Source organism: Cervus elaphus, chromosome 15 (assembly GCF_910594005.1).
Source record: "Cervus elaphus chromosome 15, mCerEla1.1, whole genome shotgun sequence".
Classification (NCBI taxonomy): domain Eukaryota; kingdom Metazoa; phylum Chordata; class Mammalia; order Artiodactyla; family Cervidae; genus Cervus; species Cervus elaphus.
The window spans coordinates 43,615,908-43,632,598 of NC_057829.1; the positions used below are offsets into that span (position 1 = coordinate 43,615,908).

General features: G+C 38.2%; 1 protein-coding gene across 6 annotated transcripts in view; it reads left to right on the forward strand.

The window, feature by feature from the left end:
* Window positions 1-249: 249 nt before the first annotated feature.
* ZFAND4 (zinc finger AN1-type containing 4) overlaps window positions 250-16,691 on the forward strand; it is a 51,716-nt gene continuing 35,274 nt past the window's right edge. For 4 of the 6 annotated variants that reach the window (XR_006345274.1, XM_043925094.1, XM_043925091.1 and 1 more), the window contains exons 1-2: window positions 262-676; window positions 5,934-6,234. Coding sequence is in view for 4 of the 6 variants with exons in the window: in XM_043925094.1 (XP_043781029.1) it covers window positions 6,051-6,234 (184 nt within the window). In the remaining 2 variants the exon portion in view is untranslated. Of the gene's footprint in view, window positions 677-5,933; window positions 6,235-16,691 lie in introns of all 6 variants that reach the window. The other 2 variants (XM_043925093.1, XM_043925095.1) reach the window with 2 other exon arrangements.

Consider the following 16,691-nt stretch of genomic DNA (forward strand, 5'->3'; position numbering starts at 1 on the left):
ACCCTATTGTTCCCAGAAGGCTGTGCGACTGGTCTCCTGCCTCCAGCTTTGGCCCTAGTCAGGCGGCCACTGTTAGTAATAAAGGATTAACATCCGGGCCTCTCCTAACCGACAACCACCACCGAACACGAAGGAAGCCTGGGCTTCCAAGCAACCGCCGGCATCCGGCGGTCAGGTCCCGCCCCCGACCCCACTGATTGGAGGGCGACGCGAGCGTCGGCGAGCGATTGGTACGTGGTGTCACAAAGGGGCGGGGTCGCGGCGGCGGCGGAGCGTTGCTCGTCTGTACCTACAGCTGCGTCGCTCGTGGGGCCGCGCCTCCCTAAAGGCCTGCGGGCGGGCGAGCGAGTGGAAGAGAGCCGGTGAGGGCGAGCGGGCTGGATGGGGAGGGCGCCCAGGGTCGCGGGCCGCTGAGCGGGGCCGCGCTGTTGTCGCTGGCCTGGCTGCGCCCCCTCCGCCGCCGCTGCCCCGAGACCGGCGCGGTGCGCTGCTTTGGTGGAGGAGACTGTCTCCACTTTACGTCCCCCCGCGAGCGTGACGCGGGGTGCCCGCCCCGCCGGACAGGTGCTGCCCTTCGAGTCGCCGATTCTGACGCGGAGCCTGACCTCTGCGGTCCTGATCGGGCCAGTGCGTGTGGGTAGCCGGAGTTTATCTTGGAGGAACACGGGCTGCGCAGGTGACTCCTTCCTCTTCAAATGTCAATACTTTGAAGGCTTTGGCTCCGAAGAATTTCCCAATCCCGCTAGAAAATTGATTTCAGAGCTTAGGGTACAGATGGGTGATGCGGTGAATGTAATTCTGAAGCTTATATTTAAAACTTACGGATATTTCCAGACATTAGTAAAAACAGTTAATTAAAAGTTGGTATATTGAAGGGCTGCGTAATATGCTGGATCTCTTCATGTTGGGAGAAGAGTTTAAAAGAACTGCTTTTATGTGACTAATACTCTTTAGAACAGAGAGGATAAAGCTGATTTTGAGTTACTGAAATTAGTTATTCAGCATAGGTCCTGCATTACCTGTCTTTCATTTCCCTTACATCTGTGGTGGTGGTATTTTAAGAACTTTTTCAGAAGACAAGAGAGAAATGTTTTGGAAATTGATTTAGAAATGATTGCTAAAAAAAAAAGAAATGATTGCTGCCATTACTCTTAATAGCTAGGCATGTTTTTTTTTAATTATTGGTAAAAATTCTGGAAGTAATTTTTTCCCCCTGCATTCTTCGTTTTTCCTCTTCTGTTTTTTTCTTTTTTAAGCTGTCCTTGTATCATGTTCCATCCTGTTTTTGATTCTTCATTGCCCCTCATTTTCCGACATCTTAAGGTTCCATAATAAGCTCAGTCAAGCATATTCACCCACAACTTTCAGAAAGTGTCCTGATGCAGTGATTTCTATTGCTGAGGAAAGGTGTAATTATTTCTTAGAGGCATACATTTCAGTTTCGAATTTGATTACCAATCTTGCTTCTTTTTGGATTTTGAAAATTACTTCATGATTAGGACCCAAATTTGTGGTAGTGTTCTAGTACCAGTAATGCTCTTCTAAGTTACCATAATTACTGTATCCATTCTCATTGTAGATGAAGGGTTTCCAAATTTGTCTTTATGTTACCCCTTGTTTGTTATATTCAGGGTATTGCTGTGGAAGACTACTGTGGTGAAAGAAATGCTTTTTATGTCTTGTCTCTGAATTCCTTGGGCAGGCACTGGTCACCCATGGCTTTATTTTTCTAGTGCTCAATTTAATATTCCTGACCCCTGACCTCTGTTACTAGATCTCTTACAATTGTAGATAGAAGTGCTCTTTGCTTTGAGGGTACAGACATTGATAATTCTGTAGTATGTTCTTATTTGATACAGTATGATAAGATGTTCTAAAGAATCCACATTCTATCCAAAACTGTATTTTGAATCCAAAAGCTGTCATTTCAGTGAGATGGAAAAAGGGGTTGGGGTTCATTTTATACATTTATTATTTTTACAGGCCTGTGAATGTATTAAGGAAATCAGAAACACAGCCTGAGCAATACAGCCATTTATTTGGCTTTTATGTGAAAGTAATGGTCTTTTACCACTATCGCTAGCAGTAGTATTAGCACAATACTTTTTGTTATTATTTTTATTAGTCATTATTTTAATAGTATAACAGCACTTGAAGCAGCTGTGCTGCCAGCAAAAGCTTTTCTTCCATCACATCTTCAGGACCTTTTGCAGTATATGCACAATGCAATTCAGGTTCCCTAATTATAGGGAAATTAATTATATTAATATAATTATATAATAACATAATTAATTGTATTTAATTAATTAATTATATTAAATATACTTCATTATATTAAATATGAGCCAGAATACTGGAGTGGGTAGCCTATCCCTTCTCCAGAGAATCTTCCCAACCCAGGGATTGAACCAGGGTCTCCTGCATTGCAGGTGGATTCTTTACCAGCTGAGCCACAAGGGAAGCCCTGTATTATAGTTTTGCTCTAAAAATCAGTTGAGAGGGTGAAAATTTATTTACTCTCTCATTGAACAACCTTTTAATGTGCACCAGTATGTACAAAATACTGTGTTAGGTGATGGGGTGGTAAATCCCTCAAGTAGCTTACAGTTAAGTAGAGTAAAAAAGCCATCTTAAAAATGAAACTGATTGTAATGGGTGCAGTGTATTATGGAGGTCAGAGTGTGAAGGGGAGTAACCATAAAAGGCTTTGTGGACTAGCTACTATTTGAGTTGAGTCTTGAAAGGTCATAGGTGCTTGTCAAGTGGCCAGGTGTGGGGATGGCAGTGAGGAGAGGAAAACAGGAGCAACATATAGAGACCAATGTATTCTGAAGCTGCAGGTGCAAATGATTAGCGGAGAGAATGCCAGGTATTGCAGGATGGGATGAGGTATGTGTATAAATGAAGTAGGGCTTGGGAGCCTTTCTAAGGAGTCAAATCTGTAGACAGTGGGAAGCCATTGTGGGGCCTTGAGCTAAGGAATAACGTGATCAGTTCTACATTTTAAAAAGATAACCGTGCTCTACATTGCATGTGATCAGAGGCATGCAAATGAAAGCAGTGAGATACCATTACATGCCTGTTAGAATGGTCAGAATCCAGATCACTGACAACATCAAATGTTCATGAGGAAGTAGAGCAGTAGGAGCTATTATTCATTGCTGGTGGGAAGACAGTATAGAACAGCCACTTTGGAAGACAATTTGTCAGTTTCTTAAAAACTAAACATATATTTACCATAAGACCTAGCAGTTATACTCATTGGTATTTACCCCAGTAAGTCTTAAGTCCATACAAAAATGTGCACATGGATGTTTATAGCAGCTTTATCTACAATTGACGAAACCTGGCATCAACCAAGAGGTGAATGGATAAATAAACTTCGATACATTTAGGCAGCAGAATATTTTTCAGTGCTCTAAAGAAATGGGCTGTATCAACCCATGAAAAAACATAGAGGAAACTTAAATGCAAATCACTAAATGAAGGAAGCCAGTCTGAAAAGGCTACATACTGTATGATTCCAACTGTATGACATTTAGAAAAAGGCAAAACTGTGGGGATGGTAAAAAGATCAGTAGATCAGTGGTTGCCAGGGAATGAAGGGAGAGAAGGATAAAGAGACAAACCACAAAGGATTTTTAGGGCAGTGAAGCTGTTCTATGTGTTACTATAATGATGTTACTACAATCAGTAGAATTTGCAGTACCAAGAGTGAACCCTAATGTGAACTGTGGGCTTTGAGTGATGCTGCTGTGTCTATGTGTTCATCGATTGTAACAAATACACTACTCTCATGTAAGTTGTTGGTAGTGAGAGGCTGTGTGTGTGTGCGGGCAAAGGGTGTATGGAAACTCTGTTGTTCGGTTGCTAAGTCGTGTCTGACTCTGCAACCAACCGACTCCAGCACTCCAGGCTTTCCTGCCCTTTACTGCCTCCCGGAGTTTCCTCAAATTCATGCCCATTGAGTTTGCAATGCTATGTAACTGTCGCGTCCTCTGCCGCCCGCTTCTCCTCTTGCCTTCAATCTTTCCCAGCATCTGGGTCTTTTCTAGGGAGTTGGCTTTTCTCATCAGGTGACCAAAGTATCGGAGCTTCAGCTTCAGCAGCAGTCCTCGCAATGGAAATTCAGGGTTGATTTGCTTTAGTATTGACTGGTTTGATCTCCTTGAAGTCCAAGGGACTCTCAAGAGTCTTCTGTAGCACCACAGTTTGAAAGCATCAGTTCTTTGGAGCTCAGCTTTCTGTCTCGTCCAGCTCTCACACCTGTACATGACTACTGGAAAAACCATTGCTTTGACTATACAGACTTTTGTTGGTAAAGTGATGTCTCTGCTTTTTAATGTGCTGTCTAGGTTTGTCATAACTTTGCTTCCAAGGAGCAAGCGTGTTTTAATTTCATGACTGTGGTCACCATCTGCAGTGATCTTGGAGCCCAAGAAAATAAAATCTGTCACTGTTTACACTTTATCCCTTTCTGTTTACCATAAAGTTACGGGACTGGATGCCATGATCTTAGTTTTTTGAATCTTGAGTTTCAAAACAGCTTTTTCACTCTCCTCTGTACTTGGAGACTGTACTTTCTGGGAACTCTATACTTTATGCTTTATCTTGCTGTGAACCTAAAACTGCTCTGAAAATAGTTTATTTAAACGGAAATCAAATTCAGGCTTTAGGCTGTCTTAGGTTCATTTTCCTCATTTAGTCTGAATGAGTGATTTCACTGCAGTGCATTCTAAAGTCAAATATTAAGTGATTTAAAAATTTTGTGTGGCCTTTTCCCCTGCTTAAATATAATTAAGAATAAAATAATTTCTGAACTATGTGATATGATGCCTTAATCCAATTTTTATTAAACTTCCCTTTTTTTTTTTTTTTTTAAAGATAACTGACATTATAGAGAATGGATCAGAAGAAGGAAGGGCAGGAGTCAAAGATCATAGCTCGCCTATCAAAATTTCTCCATTAAGAGCTAATTATGGCCTGAACTAAGTCCTAATCAGTGAGGTTGGAGAGGGTCATGTATTATAGAAATGTTAAGTTGTCCTGTTAGAATTGGTCACATCTGGATACCTTGAGGATTGTGAAAAAAAATCTAAAATGATTCTTAGATTTCTGGCTTGAGTGACTAGGTTAATAGTGGTACTCTTTACCAAGATGGAGACTAGGACAAGAAGGAGGTTTGTAGAAAAGATGGTTAGGTTTGGATGTGTTGGATTTCAGGTGTCTGTCTAGTATCTGGATTTCAGATGCCTGTGAAAATCATGTCTATAGAATGGAGATATAGGTTATTAATTAAACCACACGTTTTAAAAAATAAGTGCTCCCTTACATTGTTAATGAAAATTGCAGTGAGTTCAGTGATATATACTTTGGCAAAAAAAAAATAGTAAAAAATACATCCTTCGTTTTTCTTCTTGATTCTTGCACTGCCCTCATGTTCCCATTCTGTTCACCTCGTCTTCCAGATATTCTTCTCCCACTTGGAGGTTTTACCCGTTCAGTGTGATTCACATGTACAATGGTTACAACAGTATGCTTTATATGGGTTATAAATGTAACTTGTGTATTTCAGGAAAGGATGTGCATAACATTCAAGGTCTTGCAAATATATACCTACGTGTTGAAGTCATTGGTTTAAATATCATTAACAAGAAGACATAATTGTTCAGCATGCAGTATACATAGGTAACTGCTGAGCTCTAGTAAGATAAAGTATAGCAAATATACCTATTCTTAATAATCTCACATTCTAACTGGTAGACATTGCTTTCAAAGACAGTCGTGAATAGTTTAGGAGTAGACATAGTAAGCACTAAAATGAATTCTGGGCTGTCTGGAAGATTGATATAGGCCAGAGTTGTTCAGAGAATCTTTGTGGAGGAATGAGACTTTCACATGGGTTTGTTAAAAAAATTATTCTTGTTTTTTAGGTATAAAACTCAAAACATGAGCAACCATATATATAACCAGTGTTCAAAGCTGATTTGGCTAGAACTGGAATACAGTTGCCTACAGCATATTCCAGAGGAATTAGAAAAGTCAAAGTAATGGATAACAGAAAAGATCCTCCATTCTTCAATGAAGATAACGTGGGACCACTTTACTACAGACTTCCTTTTTATGATACCATGGAGCTCTTCATTGAAACACTGACTGGAACTTGTTTTGAGCTGAGAGTTTCACCCTTTGAAGCTATTATTTCAGTGAAAGCGAAAATTCAAAGATTGGAAGGTACTAGTCTTTTTTTTTAATTTTTAGGATATGAGGATTAAATTTGTTCTTCAAAATTATATCATACCTTTTTAGCTTTTCTTGTGGAGAAATGTCAAACATACATGAATTAGAATTGGATAATGAATCCTTATATACCCCCTATTCAGCCTCAGCAGTTATCATGAACTGTCTTGTTTTCATTCCTGCATTTCCCCCACTCTTCCCTTTCTACCAGATTCTTTTGAAGCAAATCCCTGGCATTATGTTAATGGTGTGAAACAATATTTTAAAATGGTTTTTCAGCAGGTTATGAAGATGTGCAGATTCTGCCATAACTGCCTTACAGTAATGATTTACTGACTCTTTTTACTTTTTTACAGTGTTTTGCAAATACCTTTTTTTTTTTAATGTGGAGATTTTCTGTGGAGAGTTTTTGGTGTACATTTACATAGATTTGAAGTTTCCTCAGTATAGAGGGATACTGAATGTTGTATAATATCTCTTTTTTTGACTGGTGTATTTGTGAAAAGTGTTATGAGTTACTTCGTGTTAAAAATTAGTCTTTTTCTTTGGCAGATTTCTGAAAGAAGTGGTTTTTTTTTTTTTTGCCTTTTACAGTTGTTAAAATACAGTAAAGACTAGAAAATTGTTCTATGTAACACTAAATGGGTCTTTGCATTTTGAGCCAGCTAGAACTAGCTTATAATTTAAGGCAGAAACTAGCATTGCCCTCCAGCCCAGTTTAAGTTCAGAATTAAAGAAGGATGAGGAAGATTGGGATTTTTTATCTTTGTAAAGTCAAGGATCTTGGTATTTGAGCTTCTGAATAATAGTTCATTTTTGACTTTGTTCTGCTTTTTTATTTATATGATGTTGTACTGGTAACTTTTTAGGAGCAGGAGGATTTAAAAAAAAAAAAACCTCTTGTGTTGTAAATAATCTCTGCATTATTTTCTTGCTTTCATGCATAATCTCTGTGCAGCTAAAGCACTCTAGAGGGAATCCTGTTTAGTTATCCTAATGTCAGAAGAGTAAATTTGGGCTTAGGGAAGATTAGAGACTCATCCAAGGGAACTATTTACTGACAGGGTTGGACAAGAGCCAAGATGTAGGAGACATTGTCAGGATAAAAGCTCTGTACTTTGTAGTTATTAGACAGTTGAATCCTAGTTTAGACATACAAAACAAATATACTTGTTGGGAGATTAAATGAGATAATGTAAAATCTCTACTGTCTTTGTCTGATAGGGCTGTCATAACAAAATACCATAGAGTAGGAGGCTTAAACAACAGAAATTTATTTTCTCACAGTTCCAGAAACCGAAAGTCTGAGATCAGGGTACCAGCATGGTCAGGTTCTTGTGAGGCTTTCTTCCTGTCCTGTCGATAGGTTTGTTTTCAGTCCTCACATGGGCATCTCTTCTTATAAGGATGCGGATCCAGCCACAAGGGCCTCACCCTCATGACCTCATCTAAACCTAATAATCTCCCAAAGGTCACATCTCCAAATGCCATCACTTTGGGATTTAGACTTCGAGATACAAATTTTGGGGGAATACAGTTCCGTTCATAGCACTTACCACTAGTGGTCATGCTTTGTGTGCTGTCACGTCCCACTCTTTGCAACCCCATGGACTGTAGCCCTTCAGGCTCCTTTGTCCATGGGATTTCCTAGGCAGGAATACTGGAATGGGTTGCCATTTCCTTCTCCATGGAATCTTCCCAACCCAGGGATTGAACCTGAGTCTCTTGTGTCTTCTGCATTGGCAAGCAGATTCTTTACCACTGCACCACCTGAGAGGAGAGAGAATCCTTATTACAGAAAATGTTACTGTGTTTCTCGCTTAGGCTGGAAATGCCTTCAAACCAGGATCAGCATACTTAGCAATCAGAGAAGCAACGTGATTTCTTCTTAGCAATCAGAAGAAGAAAAACTCACACCTGAGACTCACCCACTTGTGAGCAATTCACTCAGGTACCTGGAGACCTAGGATCAACTCTCTATGCCAAGGGTTGGACCGTCGTCAAGGGAAGGAAAGGTGGGAGGCACCTCTAGTGGTCAGTAGATCTTAATTCCTGTTCCCATTCCCCATCCTTATAGTCCTCACCCCTTCTTTCCTTCCTCTTCTTTAAGCTTTGGTAACTCCTTGCAGCATGTGGGCAGGGACAGTCACTCTTCTTCAGGAGGCTTCAAGAGGGATTCCTTCATGTAAAATATATTTTAATCCTTTAATAGGTGATCTTTCTATTTCTACCCTGGACAACATTTGAGAATAACATTTTGGATCAGTCTTTCCCAAGATAGAGGAATATGGAATAGGTAGGATTGGAGGGCAGAGTGACACTGCTTGGTTTAATTATTCAGGAAAATTGTGGTTCTGTTGGACTGCTTTTCCTGTTGGGCAGCTTTAGGAAGCTGGGAACTAGAGCATCATAGAAGATAAGAGGGTAGATGGAGAGGACTGCAAAGAAAGGGTTGACAGAGTGTGCTGGATAGAAATGATGAGGCTTAATGAGAAAGGAACAGTACCTACAAGGGAATTTAAATGGGCCTTGATGGGACAGGAGCACTGAAGCCACACTGCCTGATTTCATATTACCAACTGAATAAATCACCCTCTCTTTACCTCAGTTGTGCTAATTTAAAATGGGAATAATAATAATACCTATTTCAAAGAATTTTTCTCAGGATCGGATGAATTGAATGAAAAGCACTTAGCCGAACATCTGTGCTTTTTTTAGTCTATGGAGATAGTGCGATATGTACTGAAGAATGTAAATGCTGTGCCCTTGGGAAGAGATGTGATTTAGTTCTCTTGAGTTTCCAGAGAAGGGAAATTGTTTGGAGCTTATTACGTAGAGCAGTAATCTGTAGCGAAGAGTACATAGTACTCAGAGAATAGGAATTTGGAAAGAAAAAATGTGCCAAGAAATGTAAGGAATTATTGTCAACTGGTTCTTTATTGCCGTGGGCAGTGGGCTTGCCATCAAGTCATTGGCATTACTGCTTCCTAATAAAGATTTCTGTTCATGGGATAGGGTTGTTTTCCTGGCCATTTTTATGAGTAGATGGGACCATGTTAATAGTTCTGACCAGTGAGCTATGAATGGAAGTCTCCATCAACCTGAGTTGCTGAGTGGCTATAGTGAGCAGAGTCCTCATCGTGACATGCAGTAGACATGTAACTTATGCAGAAAATAAGTTAAATGTCGCTTAAACCAGTGACATTTTAGGCATGGTTTGGGATGAGTTCAATTTAACCTACTTTATTTTGCCCCATACAGTATCAAGTAGGCATCCATTTTTTTTTTACTTTATAAATAATTAGTTATGCAATACCACTTACTGAATTAGTCTAGTCTCTTCTCACTAATTTCATACCTGTCATCTATTATTTATATATATACACAACTGTTAATCACCTGATATATCTCCCTGTGCCAGTATTACACTGTCTTTCTGTAAGGCTTCAAGTTCCTCTAGTTTCCTTGTTTTGCCTCCTCTTTTCTTTTTGGGTTTCCCTGAGAACTCCTCCATAGAAAGAATCTGTGTGCTTAATAGCTCTTTCTGTTGTAATCTTATACTAGAGTCCTGTTAGTGTGGTGGTAAGGTATTGGGTAGGGGAAACTGTCTGCTGTCTAATGATTAAATCTCAATCTTTTAGTGGGCCCATGTGTCTGGGGCAAAGTGTTTCTTAGCTTCTTACCTTCCCCACCATATAATCACTTAGGTGAAAAAGCAAGGCTGGAGGAGTCTGAAATCACTGCAATATCCTTGCACCAGGTGGGATCAGCCCCTAATAAAGTGAGTTGGCCTCCATTATGGAGAATGCTCTGGGATTTTTCATAATGTTTATGTCCCCCTCCCTCTGCCTGAGCTATAGGGGAATCTTTCTTGACTTCTGAGTAAGAACCTCATGGAGTTTCTAGAGATAAAACTCTCAAAAGTGTTACAGCTCCACTAAGACTATGACTTCAGGGATTCCTCAGTCACATGTTAGCCCATACTCAGCCTCTACCAGATCATGAAACTACCATTTAAATTTTCCTTCCAGCTTATGTCTCTGGAGGCTTCTGCTTCAGGTAAGCAGATCTTGGCTGTAAGTCTCTGGATTTTCTTATATGTAGATTTGGAGGTGGTGGTTTGCCATCCTGTCTCATATCTCTCGTGGCTCCAAGAAAAGTTGTTGAATTTGTTTGTTCAGCGCTTTTCTTATTGTAAGGATGGGAGTGGCAGTTTACATGCCCTTTACATGTTTTACCTAAGACTGGAAGTCTAAACTTTCTTTTAAATGTAGCCATTTATAATTTAAACTTTCTTTCCAAGAACTGTGTTAGCCAAATCCTACAAGTTTTCATAAGTTGAATTTTGTTGACATTAAATTCTCAGTGTTTGTTTTGCTAAAAATATTTATTTTACTATTTAAAAATTATGTTAAGGGCTCTGTAACCACATTTATATTTAGGATTGGATACATTTGATCACTTTTTAAAAAAGATAATTTATTTATTTTAATTGGAGGTTAATTGCTTTACAATATTGTGGTGGTTTTTGCCACACATCACATGAATCAGCCATGGGTGTACATGTGTCCCACCATCCTGAACCCCCTTCTCATCTTCCTCCCCACCCCATCCCTCAGAGTTGTCCAAGAGCACCAGCTCTGAACGCTCTGCTTCATACATCGAACTTGCACTGGTCTTCTGTTTGACATATGGTAATATACATGTTTCTTGTATAGTCCCACCCTCCCCTTCTCCCACAGAGTCCAAAAGTCTGTTTTTACATCTGTGTCTCTTGCTGTCTTGCATATAGGTTTGTCATTACTGTCTTTCTAAATTCCATATATATGTGTTAATATACTGTATTGGTGTTTCTCTTTCTGACTTACTTCACTCTGTATAATAGGCTCCAGTTTCATCCACTTCATTAGAACTGACTCAAATGTATTTTTTTAAATAGCTGAGTAATATTCCATTGTGTATATGTACCACAACTTCTTATCCATTCCTCTGCCGCTGGACATTTAGGTTGCTTCCATGTCCTGGCTATTGTAAACAGTGCTGCAGTGAACATTGGGGTACTTGTGTCTCTTTCAGTTCTGCTTTCCTGGGTGTGTATGCCCAACAGTTGGATTGCTGGGTTGTATGGCAGTTATATTTCCAGTTTTTTAAGGAGTCTCCACACTGTTCTCCATAGTGGCTATACTGGTTTGCATTCCCACCAGCAGTGTAAGAAGGTTGCCTTTTCTCCACGCCCTCTCCAGCATTTATTGCTTGTAGACTTTTTCATGGCAGCCATTCTGACCGGCATGAGATAGTACCTGTTTGTGGTTTTGATTTGCATTTCTCTGATAATGAGTGATGTTGAGCATCTTTTCATGTATGTGTTAGCCATCTGTATGTCTTCTTTGGAGCAATGTCTGTTTAGTTCTTTGGTCCGTTTTTTGATTGGGTTGTTTATTTTTCTGGTATTGAGCTGCATGAGTTGCTTGTATATGATTTAATCACTTTTTGTAGTTTATACTCACTCCCAATATTCTGACCAATAATACAACATGTTTTCATTTGTCTCCAAGATCTAGCAAACTCTTTTACTCCATTTTTTAATGAAGATATAAGTACAATTTTATATATTATGAAAAACAATTTTGCATATTGTAAAATTCACTATTTCTAGTATTATATTCATTTTCTAGGGCTGCCATAACAAGGTACCACAAACCAAGTGGCTTAAAGAATAGAAATTTATTGTCTCATAGATTCAGAGGCTTAAAGTCCAAGATCAGGGTGTTGGTATTATTAGTTCCTTCTGAGGGCTCTTAGAGAAAATCCATAACATGCCTTTTGCCTAGGTTCTGGTAGTTTTCTGGCAGTTTTTTTTGTTTCTTAACCTGTAGAAGCATCACCCCAGTCTCTTTACATCTCCCTGTGTATGTCTGTGTCTATCTCCAGATTTCCCCTTTTTATAATGACACCAATCATACTGAATTAGGGCCCTCCCTAATGACCTCATTTTAACTTGATTAATTTGTGAAGACTCTCTCTACAAGTAAGGTCAGATGCTGAGGTTCTGAGGGTTAGGACTTAAGCATATGAACTCTTGGGGGACACAGTTCATCCCATAGCTAGTCTATATTAATAGTTCTATCAGTACTGACAAATGTTACTGTCATAAAACTACCACCATGATCAAGGTATAGAACAGTTCCATCACCCACCAAAATTCTAATGTGCCTTTGTGGTCAACTTTCCTTCAAACCTGGTACCTGGCATCTACTAATGTGTTTTTGTCCTCATAATTTTACCTTTTCCAAAATTTCGTATAACTGTATACAATAGTATGTAACCTTTTGAGTCAGCTTTCTTTTGCTTATACATAATACACATGCATTTGAGATTTATTCATATTGTTCTGTATATCAGTAGGTCATTCTGTTTATGGCTGAATAGTGTTCCATTGTATGGATATACTACACTTATTCATTCCTAAGTTGAGGGACCCTTCACTTTTTGATGATTTTGAATAAAGCCATTTTTAAGTTTCATGACAGTTTTTTATGGGTGCATAAGTTTTCATTTCACCTGGGTCAGTATTTAGGAGTAGAATTGCTGAGTTGTGTTGTAAGTGGTTTTTTAACTTAATATGAAACTGCCAAACTTTTCCAGAGTGGCTGTACCATTTTGTATTCCTGTGAGTAGTGTCTAAAAGTTCTAGTTGCTCTGTATCATCAGAACATGGTATTGTCTGGGTGTTTTTGTTTCTTTTTTGCCATTTTAATAGATACTGGTGATAACCTCATTGTTGTCAGGGAATGTTTGATGGGAGGATTCCTACGTGCTGTCTCTCTTGAGTCCTTTGTCCCTCTTCAAGCGGAATAGCACGCTGCTCCCAGGGACTGAGGTCATTGTGTGAGGCAGGCTTGGGTCTCCTTTAGTAAACATTCTCTTTAGGACAAAACTGCTTAGTCTCGTTCCCCTTTCTTGAGATATGGATTGTGTCATGACCTTGTGACTAACATTACCCCTTGTTCCCTTGGTAACGGTTGCTGTACGTTTGGTTTTCTGATCTTTATCATTCCCGAAAGAAGTTTCTTGTACCACAGCCTATATATACTCATAGGAAAATCATTAAAGCACCTTTGCTTCATCAGAGCTTAGGTCCCCGGGTCTTTTTTGTCTCTCTCTCTCTCTTTCTCTCTCTCTCTCTTTTTCTGGCTGACTCTCTGGAGCGTGGAGACCCGTCGTGCTCACTTTTCTGCCCAGGCTTCTAAGACCCCCTCGAGAGGGCGCCTGGTGCCTTCGTGAGCGATGCAAGTCCTGTGTCGAGGACTTTATTGGTCCTCTGCGTAAACCAAGGGATATCAGCCTCTTTCTCTCTCTCACTTTCTCATCGTCGACTCCATACCACAAGGTTCCGGTCCATTAAAGGACCCCAACACATTGTGGTTTTAATTTGCATCTCCCTAACTAATGATTTTGAGCATATTTCTATTTACCTATTGATTACATCTTCTTTGGTAAAGTTCCTATTCAATCTTTGCCCATTTTTAAAAATTAAGTTGTTTTCTTATTGTGTTTTTAAAGTCCTAATGTTTTTAAATTTTTCATATGTTTCCTTGTGTCTTCTTTGACCCCTGAAGTTTTGGAAGTACACTTTTATTTCCATACTTAGGGGAATTAAAAAGTTTCATTTTATTATTAATTGTGAATTTAATTGCAGGTGGTCAGAGTAAATAGAATATTTATGGTAAGCATGGTATTTATGTGTACAATTGTCTTTGAATCTTATAGCAACTTGGGGCTCTATAAAAAGTCATGTGTGGCATAAAAGAAACAGGAAGAAAAAATTTGATGAGATAAATTATTGACATTACGAGTTCAAGTGTATCTAAGCAGAGTGGGAGGTTGGCTCTGATGTAAATCTTTGTTCTCCACACCCCACAACCACTGTGTTTTTTTGTTTTGTTTTCCCACCTGCTTTCTGGTATTGCAAGATGCTCTAGGATCATCCTGTATACATTTTGCCCTATCTTAGAACTAACCATTTCTTCAAGAAGCTCTGGTTCCTTTTTTTGGAGTATGGTATTAAAAACCAAGATCTGGGCATGACAATTGATTTTTCAGCAACAATAATAGAAACCAGAAGACAGTGGAATATTATCTTCATAGTGCTGAGAAAAATAACAGTTTCTACTTAGAATTGAATTTAACTTTCAAGGGTGAAGACAAAGACATTTCCAGACAAAAACAAAGCTTGAATTTCCTAACAGCAAATTCTTGCCAAAGGGACTTCGGAAAGATATATCTTAGAATGCATATAATCCCTAAAGGAAGTTGATGATGCAAGATGGAATGGCATATTTGTGGAAAAATCTAAATAAACATGTACTTAAAAAGCAGTATTTGAAGGTTTGAAAAAATTGAATTAAAATCTTAGTAACTGGCATGCAAATCAAGGTGAAATTGTTCATAACGGAAGTCATTAAGGCTGTCAGCATTGTTCATGAGGAGGATAAAGATGTGATTAGCTTTAGACTTTATTTTGTTAAATATGATCATTTAAATTTCTAAATTAATCACTTGAGATTAGCAATAGAATTAATTTCAAAATGACAGAAGTGCCTCACCTTTTCCAATCATTCAGAATTAATACATAAAGGAGGCAAGTAGTTAAAGCAGAGCAATTAGAATGCACAAAATAAGGTAGTAAAAATGAATAGAAATATGTCAGTAATCCCCATAAGGTAAAATGGATACAACTTTCTAATTGAAAAGCTATTAGCAGACTGTTTTTTTAAAAAATCATATGAAATACTGTTTGCCAGAGGCCTAATCTAAAATAAAAGGACCTCAAAATGTTGAAAACAGAAGAATTGAGAAAGATATACCAGGAAAAACTAACCTGAAGAAAGCTGGTGTGTGTGTATTAGTAAAGTTGTTTTGTAAAATACATTTCAACATGTGAACAAGCCTTATGGAGGGATATTCCTGGTAGTCCTGTTGATAATGTCAGAAATCTAGCAACAAGTTGAATGACTATGCTAGAATGTGTAAGTTGTGGTATATGTAAATATTTGTGTCATATGGCGCAATCAAATTCTGTGAAGTAGTTGAAAACAGGGAAAATAATGAAGTAGTAGCTTTGTACATGGCATGGATAAATTAAGAACAATGTTGAATTAAAAAAAGCAAGACAGATAACACAGTATGATTCTACTTAAATAAAGGTCAGAAAGGGGCAAAAAACCCCACTATCACTAGAAGTAAAGCACTAACAAAAAGCAGAGGAATAAATCATACCACATTCAGAACACTGATTACCCCTGGGTGGAGTAAAGAGGATGCAGTTGGGGAGAAGCAGGAATATTGTTTTTCTTTATATCCTTCACTTGGTATAGTCAATCTTTTTTTAGTCATTCTAGTAGGTATGCAGTGATATCTCATTATGACTTTAATTTGCATTTCCCTAATGATTAATGATATAGAGCATCTTCATGAACTTATTTGCCATCCTTATATATTCTTTGTTAAAGTGTCTATTCATTTTTTTTACCCATTAAATAAATCTGGTTGGTTGTTTTCTTACTGTCGAGTTTTAAGTATTCTTTATTCCGAATACAAGTTTTTAATCAGATACACATTTTGCTGAGATTTTTCTCCCAGACTGTGGCTTGTCTTTTTATTCTCTTAACAGTATCTTTTGAAGAGCAAAAAAGTTAATTTTGCTGAAGTCCAATTTATGAATATGAAAATGGATATCATATCTAAGAATATGTCAATCTGAGATCACAAAAAATTTCTTCTATATTTTCCTGTAAAGGTTCATTTGCGTTGATTTTTTGTTGTTTTTGTCGCACTGTAGCAGGCAGGACTAGTTTCCCAATCAGGAATCAAACCTGTGCTCCTTGCATTAATAGCAGAGTCTCAACCCCGGACTGCCAGGGAAGTCCCAATTACATTGATTTTTAAAATATTAAACTAGCATTTCTGGAATTTCCTTTACTTGAACATGTTGTATTATCTTTTTAATATATTGTTAAGTTTTGTTTGTTAAGACTGTGTTGGAATATTTGTATCTTTTTTTCATGAAGAATATTAATTTTATTTTGTAATGTTGTGTTTGGTTTTGGTAGGGCAGTAGTGTCCTCATTGAATGAGTTGGGGCTATTCTTTCCTTTGCAGTTTTTAGATAGAGTAGAATTGGTGTTATAGCGTCAAATATGAAGCTATCTCTTTAATAAGTATAGGGCTATTCAGGTTATCTTTTTCTTCTTGAGTGAGTTTGGGTAGCTTATATCTTTCAAGGATTTTGTTGATCTGTTGTTAAATTTTATTGGCATAGAGTTCATAATATTCCCTTATTCTTTCAATATCTGTGTAGTCAGTCTGTAATGATGTTACCCTTTTTATCCCTAATACTGGTAACTTGCATATTATGTAACAAATTAGCCTTTATTAATTTTAATGAATTT